At 40.0% G+C, this 17063-nt stretch overlaps 1 protein-coding gene across 1 annotated transcript in view; it reads left to right on the top strand.

The window, feature by feature from the left end:
• Positions 1-1441: 1441 nt before the first annotated feature.
• Positions 1442-17063, top strand: part of CRCP (CGRP receptor component) — a 34112-nt gene continuing 18490 nt past the window's right edge. The window contains exons 1-3 of the mRNA XM_012764091.3: positions 1442-1549; positions 10902-10938; positions 13132-13230. Coding sequence (XP_012619545.1) covers positions 1542-1549; positions 10902-10938; positions 13132-13230 — 144 coding nt within the window. The 5' untranslated portion in view covers positions 1442-1541. The remainder of the gene's footprint in view (positions 1550-10901; positions 10939-13131; positions 13231-17063) is intronic.

Genomic DNA, 17063 nt, shown 5'->3' with positions numbered 1-17063 from the left:
AGCTTGCCTCAGTTCCCTCAAATGTACAATGTGAATAAAATGGAATCTACCACATACAGTGTCATGGTTGTACTGCCCTAGCAATTAAAATTTGTTGAGCAACTTACCATGTGCTAGGTACTTTATGAGGATTACTTTAACACATTTAAGATTTACACATTAGGGAACTGAGGTTAGGAGAAGTAATCTCCCTAAGGTCAACAGTCCCTAAGAAAGTGATGGAGGTAAATGGATCACAGGCTGACTGCAATGCTTGCACCATTAACTGCTAATATCACAGAATAACAAAGTGTTGAGCAAGGGCCTTTCGAAAATAATGGGCTTAGTAAATAACTGATGGAATATGGAATACAAAAAAAAACGGAAAAAAATTAGCAAATGACTCATCATACAAAGACAACTGCCACAGTTAATATTTTGGCACATTTCCTGCTAGTCTTTAAGAAATACTTCAAAATACCAAAAAGTATAGAAAATAATAGACATCAACCACACCTGCCTCCCAGGCCTGTTTTTTAAAAGACGTAAAATATAGTAAATCAGGTGGTTCAACCTTATATATCCTTAGGTATATTTTCCCATGCATTAATTTTCTCTAGGTCACACCACATCATTTTGAGTCTTTTAAAAATCCTATCTTGAGGTAGGGTGTGGCAGCTCATGCCTGTAATCTGAGCACTTTGGGAGGCTGAGGTGGGAGGATCATTTGAGGCCAGGTGTTCAAGACCAGCCTAAGGAACATAGGGAGACCCCCATCTCTACAGAAAATTTAAAAACTAGCTGGGCATTGGCAGTGTGCCCCTGTCGTCCTTGCTGCTAGGGAGGCTGAGGCGGAAAGATCCCTTGAGCCCAGGAGTCTGAGGTTGCAGTAAGCTACAATGAAGCCTCTGAACTCTTACCTGGGTGAGAGTGAGCCCTGTCTCAAAAAACAAACAAACAAACAAGCAAACAAAACAACTCTATCTTGAGCACTTCCCCAGCATACCAAATATGCTGCATTTCTCATGGCTACATACATTAGACTGTATGATTGAAATCTGACTATGAATTCCCAATTATTGGGCACTTAGGCTATTTCCCTGCAAAAACATCACTATACAAGCATCTTTCTTCAGGCATTGGATAATTTCCTTTGGACAAATTCCCAGAAGGGCCCTAAGGTCAGACAGTGAGCCTGTATTTAAAGCTCTTTATACTTTTTTTTTGCCAAGCAGCTTTCAAGGATTTTAACGCCGCGAAGGCCTAGTAAAATCACGTCTTCGGAATCTTAGCTAATCGTTACTTTGATAAAACCTGGACCAGGAAATCAGGAGATAAGTTCTGTCTGCCAAACGCCCAACAGTCTGAAGCCCGGCTGGGCGAAGCACTCGGGGACCTCCAGCGAAGGGAACCCGGCCGTGCGGAGGCCCCCGGCCGCCGAACTCCCGGCGTGCAGCACGGCATTCCCGGCGTGCACCGCGGCGCGCGGAGCTGGCGACCGGGCGGCGAGAGAGGACCTCTGGGGCTTCGCTGGCGGCTGGGATAGTCAAGGCGGGGACGACATGGAAGTGTAAGCCACCCGGGGCGCGTTCCTGGCTTTGGGCCGAGAGGCGTGGGGACCCGGCAGCCTCTCGTAGCGCCCTGGAAGCGACGTGTGGGGCAAGGCGACGGCCCAGTCTGAGACGGTCTGGGGGGCCGGGGAAGAAAGGGACTCGTGCTCTGCCCTTCCGAACCGCGGTGCCTGGGACGCGGGGCTGCCTTTGAATGTGCCTCTCCTTCCCTCCCTCATTCATTTCCTAGCGCTCCTGGGTCACAGTGGAGAGGGGAGCCTGGCCTGGTATCCCACCAGGACTTAGAAGGCTGGAGGAGAGACCCATGAGGGCTGGGGTAGAACTGTGCTTGCAGGAGCCCTAACCTCGAGGTGCTGTCCGAGCTTGTTGGGGAGCCGTTAGCCCTGTGAGGGAAGGGGCGGGTTTTCTGGGCAGAAGTAAGTGTATGGACAGGACTGCGAACGGAGAAACACCAGGGGGCACGTGGATGTGTTGTGTGTGTGTGTGTATAGAAGGGGGTAAAAGCCGTTCTATTGGGAGGCTGAGGCAGGAGCCTCGCTTGAGCCCAGGAGTTCGAAGTTGCAGTGAGTTATGATCAGGCCGCTGCACTCCAGCCTGGGTGACAGAGCAAGACTCTGTTTAAAAAAAAAAAAAAAAAGCCATTCTGTTTAACTCTATATGGTCTTTTCCATATTGGCTAATTGTGTCCTGTGCAGATGGAAATTTTTGCATCTACTTTGCATGAATTTTTGTTTTTGAGACAGGGTTTCCTCTGTTGTCTGAGCAAGAGTGCGGTGGCCTTATTATAGCTCACTGCAACCTCAAACTTCTGGGCTCAAGCAGTCCTCTTTCTTTAGCCTCCCAAGTAGTTGGGACTACAGGCCTGAACCACCACACCTGGCTAATTTTTTTTATTTTTAGAAATCAGGTCTTGCTGTATGGCTCACCCTGGTCTCCAAGTCCTGGCCTCAAGCAATCCTTCTGCATTGCCCCCCCCCCCCAAAGTGCTAGGATTACAGGCATGAGCCACCACATCTGGGGTGCATGTGGGTTTTTTACATGATTGAAAAAACTCATGCCTACTAATTTTTAGGCATTACCTATCTTGTGTTCTCTGGAGCACTGGTTATTTAATACATTCTTGTTTATGCTCTTTTACCTAATGTTTAATGGTTGTATGTACTACTATTTTACAGATTTTTTTGACTTAACAGAGTATGTATATGTAACTGAAATGAAAAGTTATGAAATAATACTTACCTTTATACAGTACACTCTGATATTGTCTATTCTGTTTTACTAAAAAGAATATTGACACACTAAATTAATTTTGCAGTCCACTGATGGGGTTTAATCTGCAACTCAAAAAACATTTGTGGGCCGGGCGCTGTGGCTCACGCCTGTAATCCTAGCTCTTGGGAGGCCGAGGCGGGCGGATTGCTCAAGGTCAGGAGTTCAAAAAACATTTGTGTTAATATATGTATTACTCTAGCCCAAGTATTCATCATCAGTTTTTCTCCCTTTACTAGAGGATTTCCTCTTGGCACACCAACCTGCTTTAATTTAATCCATCTTAAAAAAAGATAAAGAAGAATCTGTACATACTGGCCTTGCGGGGTTTCTGCACTCAGTCTGTTAGTATTAGATCACACCCTTTGTGTCCAATCATATTTCTCAATGGTTGTCCATGCTTCAGTCATGCCTATCCAATGAAGTCTCCATAAAAGGCCCAAGAGGACTGAGCCTAGAGAGCTTCTGGGTAGCTGAACACCTGAAATGTGTTGTGCCAGGGAGGGCATGGAAGCTGTGCCTTCCCTCATACCTTGCCCGATACATCTCTTCATTTGTATCCTTTGTAATAGCCTTTATAATAAACCAGTAAGTGTGTTTCCCTGAGTATTCTGAGCCACTCTAGCAAATTAATCGAGCCTAAAGAGGGGGTTGTGGGAACCCCAACTTGAAGTCAGTGAGGAGTTCTAAAGGCCTGGACTTAACTAATGGTATCTGAAGTGGGGGCTGTCTTGTGTGACTGAGCCCTCAACCTGTGGTATCTGATACTATCTCAAGGTAGATAGTGTCAGAATGAATTGGATTAGAAGATGCCCAGCTGGTGTCAGCTGCAGAATCGATTACTTGCTTGTTGGTGGGGAGAATCCCTATACATTTTGTCACAGAAGTCTTCCGTGTTGATTGTTGTAGGGGAGAGCAGAGGAAAAACAGTGTGTTTTGCAACCAATTTATAATATCTAATACAATGTAAGCTATGTAAATAGTTGTTATACTGTGTCATTTAGGGAATAACGACAATAAAAGAAAACAGTCGGCTGGGTGTGGTGGCTCACACCTGTAATCCTAGCACTCTAGAAGGCCGAGGCATCAGGATCACTCAAGGTCAGGAATTTGAAACCAGCCTGAGCAAGAGTGAGACCCCGTCTCTACTAAAAATAGAAAGAAATTAATTGGCCAACTAAAAAAATATATAGAAAAAATTAGCTGGGCATGGTGGCGCATGCCTGTAATCCCAGCTACTTGGGAGGCCGAGGCAGGAGGATCACTTGAGCCCAGGAGTTTGAGGTTGCTGTGAGTGAGGCTGATGCCACGGCACTCTAGTCCGGGCAACAGAGAGAGACTCTGTCTCAAAAAGAAAAAGAAAACAGTCCGTACAGGTTCGGTACAGAGGCAACCATCAATAGGCGTTATACACATCAAGAACAATGTAACATTTCCTTTTATTTTTTCTTCATATTTTCTATCAGAAGTTGGTTGAACCCAAGGACCTGAGGATATAGAAGGCTGACTGTATAAATTAATCAGCTATCATCCTAATTGCTGGGCATATAGATTTTCTGATTTTCCTAAGTGAAATGGTTTGTGTCAAGGGTTTTTACTCCTGTAACAACCCATCCACTTCTCCCAAGGAGTTAGTGACTTATTGAAACCAATCAAGAATTTTGCAGCTAGCAATTTATGGGAAAATGAGGATTTCTGAGATAGACATGTATGATTCGAGAGTGGATGGACCCCTGGGGTGGAAGGTCTGGAGGCCTAACTTCTAGTTCCTGCCTGGTCTCCAACGTGAGGTCTGACCTCTGGCAATCTGGTCCTTAGGATTTAGCAGAACCTTAGGATTTAGCAGTCTCTGAAAGGGCAAACACAGTTGATCCTTGAACAACATGGGTTTAAACTTCAAGAGTCCACTTATACGTGGATAATTTTCAGTAAGTTCAGTCGGCCTTCCTTATCTGTGGGTTTCACATCCACAACCAAACACACAGATTGAAAATACAGTATTCAAGGGATGTGAAACCTGCATATATAGACAGCCACTTTTCATATTTGCAGGTTCCGCACAGCTGACTGGGAGACTTGAGCAGGTAGGGATTTTGGTATATTGGAGGAGGGGCAGTGCTGGAACCAATCCCCCTCAAATACAGAGGGACAACTGTATACTGTACCTCTATCAGGTACTCCTAGAACCTGAAGTGAGGAGACAGATGAAAAACTTACCTTTTTTCTTCAGTTATCAAGCAAATACCTTCTGAATAAATAATACATATGGACATACACCAGAAATTTCTTAAAGGGGAGGAATATTTATGGTTTATTTGATTGACTTACAGAACTTAAAAACTTCTTGACCATCATTTGGGAATTTATTTTCTTCAAGTAAAAGGATACAAAATATTCATAGCAAAATTAAGTATTTCTATATATAAGGAAAAGGGACACTATTCTCTGTACCATCTTTTTGAGGCAGTGTCAGGATTTCTTTCATTTTACAGCTGGGAATAAATACTAAGATTTAGAAAAGTTAGGTACTAGGTACTATAAAATCCAGTAACAAGACTGGGAAGAGGATACTTCTTTCCTAGCTCCCAAGAGAATGATACAGGTTATATTGTTCATTGACTTCAAAGGCTGCCCAGTTTTCTTGTACCAGAGTTTGGTTTTTCAGAACATTATTTAAATTGATAGCATAGGCTGCACGTAGGAGAATTTGAGCAATTCCATTTGCTATTGCCTTCCTAAGAGTTAACTGTGTGGCAATTAATAGATGGTGCTTGCATGGGCTTTTTTGTGTATGCGTGTGCTTCTAAGGTAAGTCAGTCAATAGATCATTTTGTTCTGTTTATTCAGAATTTGGTTTTCCACAGTAGTTGTTTATGTCCGTTAAATTGACTCAGCAAGTTAAGCAAATGTTACAGGTTAAATTTCAAATAGTCAACGTCAGTCAGCTAATTCATTACTTAAGTAAATTAAGTAATTGCCTGCCTGTAGTATGGATTCAATCTATAAAATTCACTTGGAATATTTGCTTTAAACACCTCTAAATAAAATTATTACTGCACTATTCTAACTCCTACAGGAGAATATGAAGTTTTGTATAGGTGGGCAATTTCTTAAAAGTCTGATTGCATGTGAATGTATTATATTAAAGTGTTAGGTATAGAGCAGACAGTTCCTGCTCTGTAGAGATAAACAGCTTTTAAATTTACAATTGACAGGTGTGTCAACCGACAGATTATAGTAGCTCTAAAAAGCATTGAAAGAAAATGTATTTGATGTCCTCAATTATATCTTATAGTAATGTCTTTTTTTTTTTAACCTATGGAATTGTTTATTGCAGTTTTACATTTCCATTTTCCTCAACTTTTTAGCTTGAGAAATTTCAAACCTTTGGAACAGTTGCAAAAAGAGCACCACAAATACCTGTATACCCTTTACCTAGAGTCACCATTTGTTAACATTTTAATTTAGATATTTGCCTTATTTATTTTGTGCATACGTGAGCTTTCTCTACACACACACACGCACACACACACTCACTTACTTTACTGAACCATTAGAGAGTTGTAGTCATGTCATTTCATGCCTTCTTGAAAAAGGACATTCTCTTATATATCTACAGTGCCATTATCACACCATGGAAATTTAGCACTGATATAACTATTATTAAAATACACTCTAGGCCGGGCGCGGTGGCTCACGCCTGTAATCCTAGCTCTCTGGGAGGCTGAGGCGGGTGGATTGCTCGAGGTCGGGAGTTGGAAACCAGCCTGAGCAAGAGCAAGACCCTGTCTCTACTATAAATAGAAAGAAACTAATTGGCCAACTAATATATATAAAAAAATTAGCCGGGCATGGTGGCTCATGCCTGTAGTCCCAGCTACTTGGGAGGCTGAGACAGAAGGATCGCTTGAGCCCAGGAGTTTGAGGTTGCTGTGAGCTAGGCTGACGCCATGGCACTCTAGCCTAGGCAACAAAGCGAGACTCTGTCTCAAAAAAAAAAAAAAAAAAAAAAAAATACACTCTATATTCAAACTTCTTCAGTTGTCCCAATATTCTTTTAGCTGGGTTTTTCCCCACAGTTTTGGATCCAGTGAAGAATTGCACAGTGCATTTAGTTGCCAAGTTTCTTTAATCTCCTTTACTCTGGAACGGTTTCTTAGCCTCTTTTTGTGACATTGGCATTGTGACAGATGACATTGATATTTGAAGAATCTAGGCCAGTTGTTTTGAAGAATGATCCTCAATTTAGAATTGTCTGAATTGTCTAAATACAATTTAGAATTGTATTTCCCCATGACTGGATTCAAATTAAACATTTTTTTAGCAGGGTTGCTAGGAGGGATGTGTCTTTCTCAGTGCATCACACCATCATTATTGGTGCTATTAAATTGGATAACTTGATTAAGTTGATGTCTGTCTGATCTCACCATATCCTGTTCCTAACAACCTGTCATTAGTGGTGATTACAGTAACTTCTTGAGGATAAAAACTGCCTTTTAAAAAATTTCCCAGTACATACAGCTCTTTTAGAACTTTATAAAAGGTAGTTACTGGCTGGTCTGAGTGCAGTGGTGTTTACAACTAATTGATCACAACCAGTTACAGATTCATTTGTTCCTTCTCCACTCCCACTGCTTCACTTGACTAGCCTTTAAAAAAAAAAAGATAGATACTATATTTATTGACATTATCAAATAAAGAAAGGCCCTAGAATATATGAATATGTTAGTATTTGTAAGTGTTTAGGTGGGTAAAAAAAAATTTATCTTTCTAATGAAAGAAAACCAATGAATAAATCAGCTTCTACCATCCAGAGCCTGAAAAATACAACACCTGTTTAAACATCCATTGTTCTTCTGATCCCCAAACACAGATTCATTAAAATATACATGAAAGAGAGTTTTCTTCTTTTGTATACTGGCTCTAGAAAAGGCAGGTGATCTTTGGATTCTTGCATTAACAATATTGACTTGAGTAGTTGGGGCAGAAACTTAGAAGGGCCAAAGACAGATTTCCTTGGGTGTGGAATATTCTGAATGACAGAGAAGGTGCCATAATTTGGAGATGAAGTTGTAACATTGGCACCTGGGATGGATCCATTGGCTCTGAAGAAAAATAACATTTGTATTTTTTTCCTAATCAGCCATTCTTGGAAGGGATGTCTTAGTGCCTCATATTTTAGAGAGCACAGGGAGTTGTAAATTCAATTTCAAGCAAAGATAGGAGGAAGCCTTGTGGACTGACTTCCTAATTAAGTAGACAAAGATGATGTGTGGTTTGATTTGTCATTTTCTATTTTTTATTTTTTTGAGACAGACTCTTGCCTGGGCTAGAGTGCTGTGGCATCAGCCTGGCTCACAGCAATCTCAAACTCCTGGGCCCAAGCGATCCTCCTGCCTCAGCCTCCCAAGTAGCTGTGACTACAGGCATGTGCTGCCATGCCTGGCTAATTTTTTCTATTTTTAGTAGAGACGGACGGGGTCTTGCTCTAGCTCAGGCTGGTCTTTATTTTTTTGAGACAGAGTCTTGCTTTGTTGCCCAGGCTAGAGTGAGTGCCGTGGCATCAGCCTAGCTCACAGCAACCTCAAACTCCTGGGCTCAAGCAATCCTGCTGCCTCAGCCTCCCGAGTAGCTGGGACTACAGGCATGTGCCACCATGCCCGGCTAATTTTTTCTATATATATTAGTTGTCCAATTAATTTCTTTCTATTTATAGTAGAGACAAGGTCTCGCTCTTGCTCAGACTGGTTTTGAACTCCTTACCTCGAGCTATCCGCCCGCCTCGGCCTCCCAGAGTGCTAGGATTACAAGTGTGAGCCACTTGCCCAGCCTGTAATTTTCAATTTTAAATGAACTGTATCAGATATGCTAATTCTGCATTGTCCTTCCTATATTAGGTTCTTTTAAAATATATTCTTTGTGACCTGAGTGCACTTGTGATCATTCAGACAAATCAGCACTTTTGTGAAATTGTAGCTATTTGTTGAGTCACTATTAGCATTTGGTAAGCTTATTTGATTATAGTGCTGACATCACTGTGCTGACGTGCTGAAGACCTAAGGCCTAGGTCAATCTCTGGGTTAACCACCTGCTGGTTTTGCTTTGTTTATTGACTGGGGAAATCACCTATCTGTTTGGCTTATGTTTTTCAAATTTGGCGTCATCATTTTCATCATCGAGCCCACTCCTGGTTTAAGAACATACAGTAGTCTTCGTTCCTCATTATGTCAAGTTCAAACTCCTCTACCTGAATTTTTAGGATTGTGCATTATTGGTTTCCATCCATCCAATCCAGTCTCATTTTTCAGAATTCCACCTAAGGCTTTTTGCTGTGTGACCTAGGGCAAGCTATTTAATCTCTGAGCCTCAGTTTTATAAAGTAGGAATAATACTAATAGCTCCTATATCACAGGGTTTTTAAAGAGAAATGAATAAGATTAATATATTTAAAAAATAATAAGGTTCATTTATGGAGATCTTAAGTACCAAGAACTATGATAAACTTTTAAAATTTGTTGTCTTATTTCATTATAACAGTTATATGAGCTGTGGAGAGGCTGTGGTGGGGATAGTAGCACAGGTATTAGTAATGATAATGGTGTTTAATGAGCACTTACTGTGTTACAGGTATTTTACATGTTTCAATTTAAATGATCTTACAGGGTTGGTACTATAAATTGCCATTTTATAGGTAAGAAAATTTAAGCATAGGAAAATTAAATAACTTGTCCAAATTCACACAGCTAATGTATGGTGGAGCTGGGTTTAGAATCTAGGCTGTACTTGTAGATTCTAGCTTATCCTCATTTTTTGTTTTAGAGGGGTAAGTAGAGGGAGAAATTAACTACATACCTTGGGCTGGGCACAGTGGCTCACACCTGTAATTCCAGAAGTTAGGGAGGTGGAGCCTGGAGGATCGCTTGAACCCAGGAGTTCGAGGCCAACCTAGGCAACATGGCAAGACTTCGTCTCTACAAAAAAATTAGCTTGAACATGGTGCGAGCGTAGTCCCATAGTCTCAGCTACTCAGGAGGTTGAGTCGGGAGGATTGAATGAGCCCAGGAGTTTGAGGTAACAGTAAACTATGATCGTGCCACTGCACTCTAGACTGGGCAACAGAGTAAGAACTTGTCTCTAACAAACAAAAAACCCTCACATACCTTAAAAGTGGCAGAATATGAACCCAAATCTGTCTGATTTCACAACTGTGTTCTTAATTGTCATATTATACTGCCTCCTCATTGCTAAAAGCAATAAATACTTTCTGATGTGATACTGTAGAATTGATCAATTATGATTTAATATAAATCACATTGCTGTGTTCTTTCACATATGATAAAGAGGGCTGTTCAGAAAGTATCCAGCCATTGTTAGTATAACATTATGCTGATAATATAACTATATTACATTGTAATATATTGTCTTGAATGACTGTTAACATCAGGCTTTTGACCACTGCTTAACACATGAACTCTACCTGTTGATTTAATATAGAAGATGAACACCTTTGGAGTTTTGTAGATATTTGACAGTATTCTTGGCCATTGTTGGAATTCCCAGTGGTGATGTTAGTGTTAAGTAGTCCATTTTTGTTGATTCGGTAGGAGGACTTGGCCACCCAAGATGTCAGTAGCTGATGGGAGGCAGATAGTACTGGGGAGAAGACATGGATATGAGAGGGACGGCACTTTGTTTCTCCAGTTATTTCTACAACCTTATTCTGTTTATTGGCCCTCCCGCTTTGTGGTTTTGTGCGCATGTTCTCCCTGTAACTAACTTTTCCCAGATGTCTGACTTCTCTTAACTTCTACCTACATAAGCATGGGATAACTATAGTATTTTAATCACCTACCTGGTGATGGGTGTATGGTATGCTATGGCTGTAAAAAGCAAAGTCTGCTCTCAGATTGCCCACAGCTAGTTGAACCATGTAAGACTTAGGACATTTCTCAGTTTTAATATACAGTCCCCAAATTCCTGACCTGGACTACTAGATCTTGACAGGAATTATTTTACAGATCTTTAATACCTAGAAAGAGATGTGAGAGGCTAGACTGACGATAGTTTACTTTTCTTTTGCAGGAAGGATGCCAATTCTGCGCTGCTTAGTAACTATGAGGTAAGTAGCTTTGAAGTGGGCTGATAGTTTGCCCTTTGCTTCTGAAGAGTATTGAATTAATTTTGGTTAGAAATAACTGAACTCATGTGGATTTCCACTTTAAAATAGGACAGATGGCACCATCTGGTGGACTTTGGAATATTCTAAGCTTGGTAAATTATTCAAAGGACTTCAGGGAAGCTGAGAAGACTAGTTTATAGTAGGAAATCTTCCCTAAATCCTGAAGATTCTAGATTATTATTTGGGATGCCTTCATAGGATGGAAGCATCTATTTTAGAGTCATTTCTATCTGTAAAAGTTTCCTATTAAAATACTTGTATCTTTTCCTAATTACTACCCTTTATCTATAAAATGCTTTTATAATTAATTATTTCAGTTCTCAAATAGTCTTGTGGGTATTAACATCCTCATTTTGAAAGTGAGAGTTTAGTTGACTTGCCATTATGAATAATTTAGTAGGAATTAACAGATTGATAATTTTGAGGGTTTGGGAGTGGGGTTGCTGGGGAAATGGAAAGAAGGAAGGAGGTTGGTGAGAGAGGAGATATATCAATATATTTGTCTATCTCATATTTTGCCTGGGTCCTGTTAGGTACCAGCAAAACCATCTGATAGGTTAACTCCAGGTGTAGAAAGAACAATTCATACATTGACTCTCAATTTTCCATATGCCAGAGTCTAAATTCATGAAGACTTAGAGGAGGTCTGGGTCTCCGTTGTGTATTATATAGAAGGTAGTAGAATAAACACAGTTGCCCATGTTCCTCCCTTCCTAAAGTTTCATTATAAATGGTTGCTGCTCATAACAGGAAGGAAATGGTTTTTAGGCAAACCTTTGGCTTTTAGGAACCTCCTTGTCCAGTTTGAACTTTGCTAGGTGTTTGGGTATTTTATCCTTTGGGAAATCATTGGATTCATTGGGTCTTACCCAAACAGGGGTTTTGCATTGTATCTAGTAATGGTGTGTGAGCCTATATTTCCTTCAATTCTCTGGTAGATTCTCTAAAACAAGAACAAGATTCCTCTGTACCCCAGCACTAATGCACATACAACTTTTTTTTTCAGGGAAAAATTTCCTTTTTCTCTTTAATATGTTTTTTGTTTGGTTGTTTTTAATTTTTTGTTTGTTTTGAGACGGTCTCATTCTGTTGCTTTGGCTAGAGTGCAGTGGTACAATCATAGCTCACTGCAACCTTAAAAACCTGAGCTCAGGTGATCCTCTGCCCCAACCTCCTGGACTATAGGTACCACTACACCTGGCAAATTTTTTAATATTTTTGCAGAGACAGCATCTCACCATGTTTGTTACTCAGGCTAGTCTCAAACTCCTGACCTCAAGCCATTCTGCCACTTCTACCTCCCAAAGTGGCAGGTTTACAGATGTGAGCCCACACCTGAGCCAACACTCCTGGCCAGGAAAGTTTGCTTCTAAAGATCTATAGCACTTTTTCTTTCTTTCTTTCTTTTTTTTTAACGAGACAGGATCTTGCTATGTCACCCAGGCTGGAGTGCAGTGATGTGATTGTAGCTCACTATAACCTCGAACCCCTGGTTCTAGTGATCTTCTTGGCTCAGCCTCCCAAATAGTTGGGACCACAGGTATACACCACCACACCCGGCTAGTTTTTTTATTTTTTGTAGAGACAGGGGTCTCACTATGTTGCCCAGGCTGGTCTTAAACTCCTGGCCTGAAGTGATCCCCCGCCTCAGTCTCCCAAAGTGCTAGGATTACATACACGAGCCACTGTGCCCAGTCTCCTTTCTTTTTTGTGTGAACTGTATTTTACCACTTGCTTTATAATATTTCTTTTCCAAAAAGAAATTATAATAGATTTTCATATTAGAGAAGCAGAATCCTCTTTAAAAAATACTGATTTTAGGAAAATTTACTTTCAAATACTCAGTATATTTTTCATATCAGAGGAGATTAGTGGTAATGGTAAAAATTGGTAGGAAACATTTGAAATATTTTAAGTAAATTAATAGCATTATTTGATTTAAATAAAAGAACATTTTTTAAATGTCACATGCTTTGGGGGCTCATATTTGCCCAAATCCAAGAGTTGGAAGGTGAATTTATGAGAAGAAAGGAGGTACTACACTTTCCTATGTATGCTTCAAAACCATTGACCTTTGGAATAGATACATTTCTCAAACTTATTCGTAAAAATTTTTTCTATATTTCTTCCTAGGTGTTCCAGTTACTAACTGACCTAAAAGAGCAGCGTAAAGAAAGTGGAAAGAATAAACACAGTTCTGGGCAGCAGAACTTGAATACTATCACCTATGAAGTAAGCCTGGGCTTCTGGCAAGCCTACTTAAACTACCAGCGAGAAATGTTGGTTTATTTTGCTGATGACTGGCCGCCAAAATTACAATTGCCTCTTATCTAATTTGAAAAGTTTTATTGTAACCCAGTTTTTAGTCTGTTTATAAAAGTAGGAGGAGTTTAGCCAACTGAAAGGGTTAGCCAGCTATAAAGTTAGAAGGAATACTGCCCTCACTTCTAAACGCCTGTTGCAAGTTTGGGAATCTCCATCCCAAACCACCCTCAGGTTTGATAATTCACTAGAAAGATACACAGAATTCACTGAAAGCTGTTATAGTCACTATTATGGTTTATTACAGGGAAGGGATACAGATTAAAATTAGACAAGGAGGCAGGGTGAGATGGCTCATGCCTGTAATCCTAGCACTTTGGGAAACTGAGGCAGGAGGATTGCTTGAGGTCAGGAATTCAAGACCAGCTGTGAGTGAGACCCTGTCTCTACAAAAAATAGAAAAATTAGCCAGAGGTGGTGGTGCACATCTGTAGTCCCAGCCACTGGGGAGGCAGAGGCAGGGGGATTACGTGAGCCCAGTAGTATGAGGTTGTAGTGAGCTATGATGATACCACAACACTGTAGCTCAGGCAACAGAGTAAGATTCTGTCTAAAAAAGAAAAAATAGTCAAAGGAAGAAGCAAAAAGGGCAGAGTCCAGGAGAAATACCAAATGCAGAACTTCCATTGTTCTCACCCATGGCGTCAGTACACGTTACTCTTCTGAAATCGATATGAGACAGTACAAGTGGAATATTGCCAACCAGCATGCTCAGCTGAGCCTCAGTATCCAGAGTTCTTACATGAGACCAGCTTCTACCCTGAAACTGTGTAGGTGGAGCCTGCTCTACCCTAACTTACACTGTTAAGATTATCCAGTGTGAATGAAGACCCCAGCCAAAGATACTCCTATTCAGCATAGCATTCCAAGGGCCTGGAGATTACCTGCCAAAAGCCTAGGGCAAAGACCAAACATTTTTAGGGGTGGGGGATGGGATGAGGGGGCCAAGGCCAAATTCTTTATTATAAAAAAGTAATACCTTTTATTGTAGAAAACATAGAAAGTACCAAAAACATAAATAAGAAAGCAAAACTAATTCATAATCTTAATATCTAGTTGACATTTTGCTGTGTTCTCTCCCAACCTTATGCTTTGTCCTTAAAAAAGAAAGTTTAAGCCATTATATTATATGTGATGTTTGATTTTAATGTCATTTTAATTTTTTTTTTTTTTTTTTTTTTTGAGACAGAGTCTCACTTTGTTGCCCAGGCTAGAGTGAGTGCCGTGGCGTGCTCCTGCCTCAGCCTCCTGAGTAGCTGGGACTACAGGCATGCGCCACCATGCCCGGCTAAATTTTTTTATATATAAATCAGTTGGCTTATTAATTTCTTTCTATTTATAGTAGAGACGGGGTCTCGCTCTTGCTCAGGCTGGTTTCGAACTCCTGACCTCGAGCAATCCGCCCGCCTTGGCCTCCCAGAGAGCTAGGATTACGCCCCGCCTTGTCTTTTATCTTTTTAAAGACATTTTTAACTTAAGTTATCATAATCCCTTTTATGGAAAATAAGGGATTTAGCACTTTTGTCACCATTCTTTCCCATCCAATTTTGTTCATTTAATCATGTGTTAAAAACCCTATTATATATTTATTCATTCATGTTCTTTTATATTATTTAGTTCATCTCTTTCAAAGAAGAAAATATTTGTTGTTAGTTTTGTAACCAGATTTCAAACTGTTAAGTACTTTTAACTGTATATACTTAATTAGTTTAAGCTTGCTGCCACCCTATTCTTAAGTTCTTTTAATTCATAGTACCTCAAGCAAGGTTATTGTGGTATTAAATATTTTGAGATATTTTATACCTGAGGATATATATTTCTAGTATTCTATTTATTTTATTTGTTTTTAATTTTTTTTAGAGACAAGGTGGTGGAAAGCAGTGGTACGATCATAGCTAACTGCAACCTCGAACTCCTAGGCTCAAGCAATTCTCCTGCCTCAGCCTCCCAAGTAGCTAGGACTACAGGCACACTCCACCGTGCCCAGCTAATTTAAAACTTTTTGTAGAGATAGGGTCTCACTATGTTGCCCAGGCTGGTCTCAAACTCCAGACTTCAAGCATCCTCCCGCCTTAGCCTCCCAAAATGCTGGGATTAGAGGCATGAGTTACTGTACCCGGCCTTTAGTGTTCTTAATGTGAATGACAATTTGTCTGAATTGGAGTTACAGAGTTTTGTTCTGTAGGACTGTATAGATGTTTCATTGTCTATTAGTATTTGTTATTATGGAAGAGTTTGAGACCAGCCTGATTTTTTGTACTTTTGAGAAACTCTTAATTTAGATGCTTAAGGTTACTGTTTATATTTCAGGTTTGAAATTCCTCCCAAATTATGTTTAAGTGAGGTTCCCTCTTAAAAAAATATAAAAACATTTTATTTTGAAATAATTGTCCTCTTACAGAAGAGTTGTAAAGACAGTGCTGGGAGTTCCCATATACTCTTCCCATAGTTTTCTCTAATGTTAACATCTTATATAACCTTTGTATAATTATCAAAACTAAGAAATTAACATTGGTACATGCTGTACTAATTATTTTATTTGAATATCGCATTACTGTCCTATTTCTGTTCCAAGATCCAATCTAGGATACCATTTTGTATTTAGTTAACATCTCCTTAATATACCTTCAATGTATGACATTTCCTTACTCCTCCCTTGCCTTCCATGACCTTGAGACTTCTGAAGAGTACTGGTCAGGTAGTTTGTAAAATGTCCCTTGATTTGCATTTGTCTGATGTCTTCTTGTGATTAGATGGGATTGATGGCTTTTAGGGAAGAATACCGCAGAGGTGATCTGCCCTTCTCATTGCATGGTATCAGAGGGTACATGATATCAACCCATCTTATAACTGAAGATGTTAACTTTGATCATTTGGTTGAGTTAGTATCTGCCTGGTTTCTCCACTGTAAAGTTACTGTTTTTTCCATTTTCATGTCTTATTATTTAATAGTTAGAAAGGATTTACCAAGTCCAACCCACATTAAAAGGGAAGGGAAGCCCACCTCTTGAAGGGAGAAATATCAAAGAATTTGGTGGCATATGTTTAATCCACATAGTAATTAAAAAAAATTTGGAGGCTAGGCACAGTGGTTCATGCCTATAATTTCAGCACTTTGGGAGGTCAAGGCAGAAGGATTGTCTGAGACCAGGAGTTTGAGACCATCCCTGGGCAACATAGTGAGATCCTGTCTCTACAAAAAAGAAAAAAAGAAATTAGCTGTGTGTGGTGGCGCATGCCTTTAGTCCCAGCTAGTAGGGAGGCTGAGCCAGGAGGATCATCTGAGCCCAGAAGTTGGTGGTTTGTGGTTGTGGTGAGCTGTGATTGTATCACTGCACTCCAGCCTGGGCAACAGAGTGAGACCCTGTCTCCAAAAAAAAATTGAGGGGGTAGAGGCTTTGAGGCTATACAAATATCCTACTTCTCCTTAAGCTATTTATTTATTCTGTCATATATATCCATATAGACTCATGGCTATTTTATTCTTTGGGTTCCCTCTCTTTAAAATAATTGTTTGAAATTTAATAACAAAATTGTCAGACTAAAAAATTGTTTCTTTTTAAGATGAAAATTTTTCTTCTAAAATTTCATTATTCTTCCTTGTTCTAGCTACCGATTTTCTATTTCAGGAATTCCTATCATATGAAGATTGGTTCTCCTGAAGACATTTGTTTTATAGAGTGTTATTAAAAACAAAATTTTAGAACACTAAATTAAAGCCATTCCCTTCTCTTTTTCTCATT

This window comes from Microcebus murinus, chromosome 19 (assembly GCF_040939455.1).
Source record: "Microcebus murinus isolate Inina chromosome 19, M.murinus_Inina_mat1.0, whole genome shotgun sequence".
NCBI classification, from domain to species: Eukaryota; Metazoa; Chordata; class Mammalia; order Primates; family Cheirogaleidae; genus Microcebus; species Microcebus murinus.
Note: the sequence above shows the minus strand (reverse complement) of the source record. Positions and strands in the feature narration are given on the sequence as shown.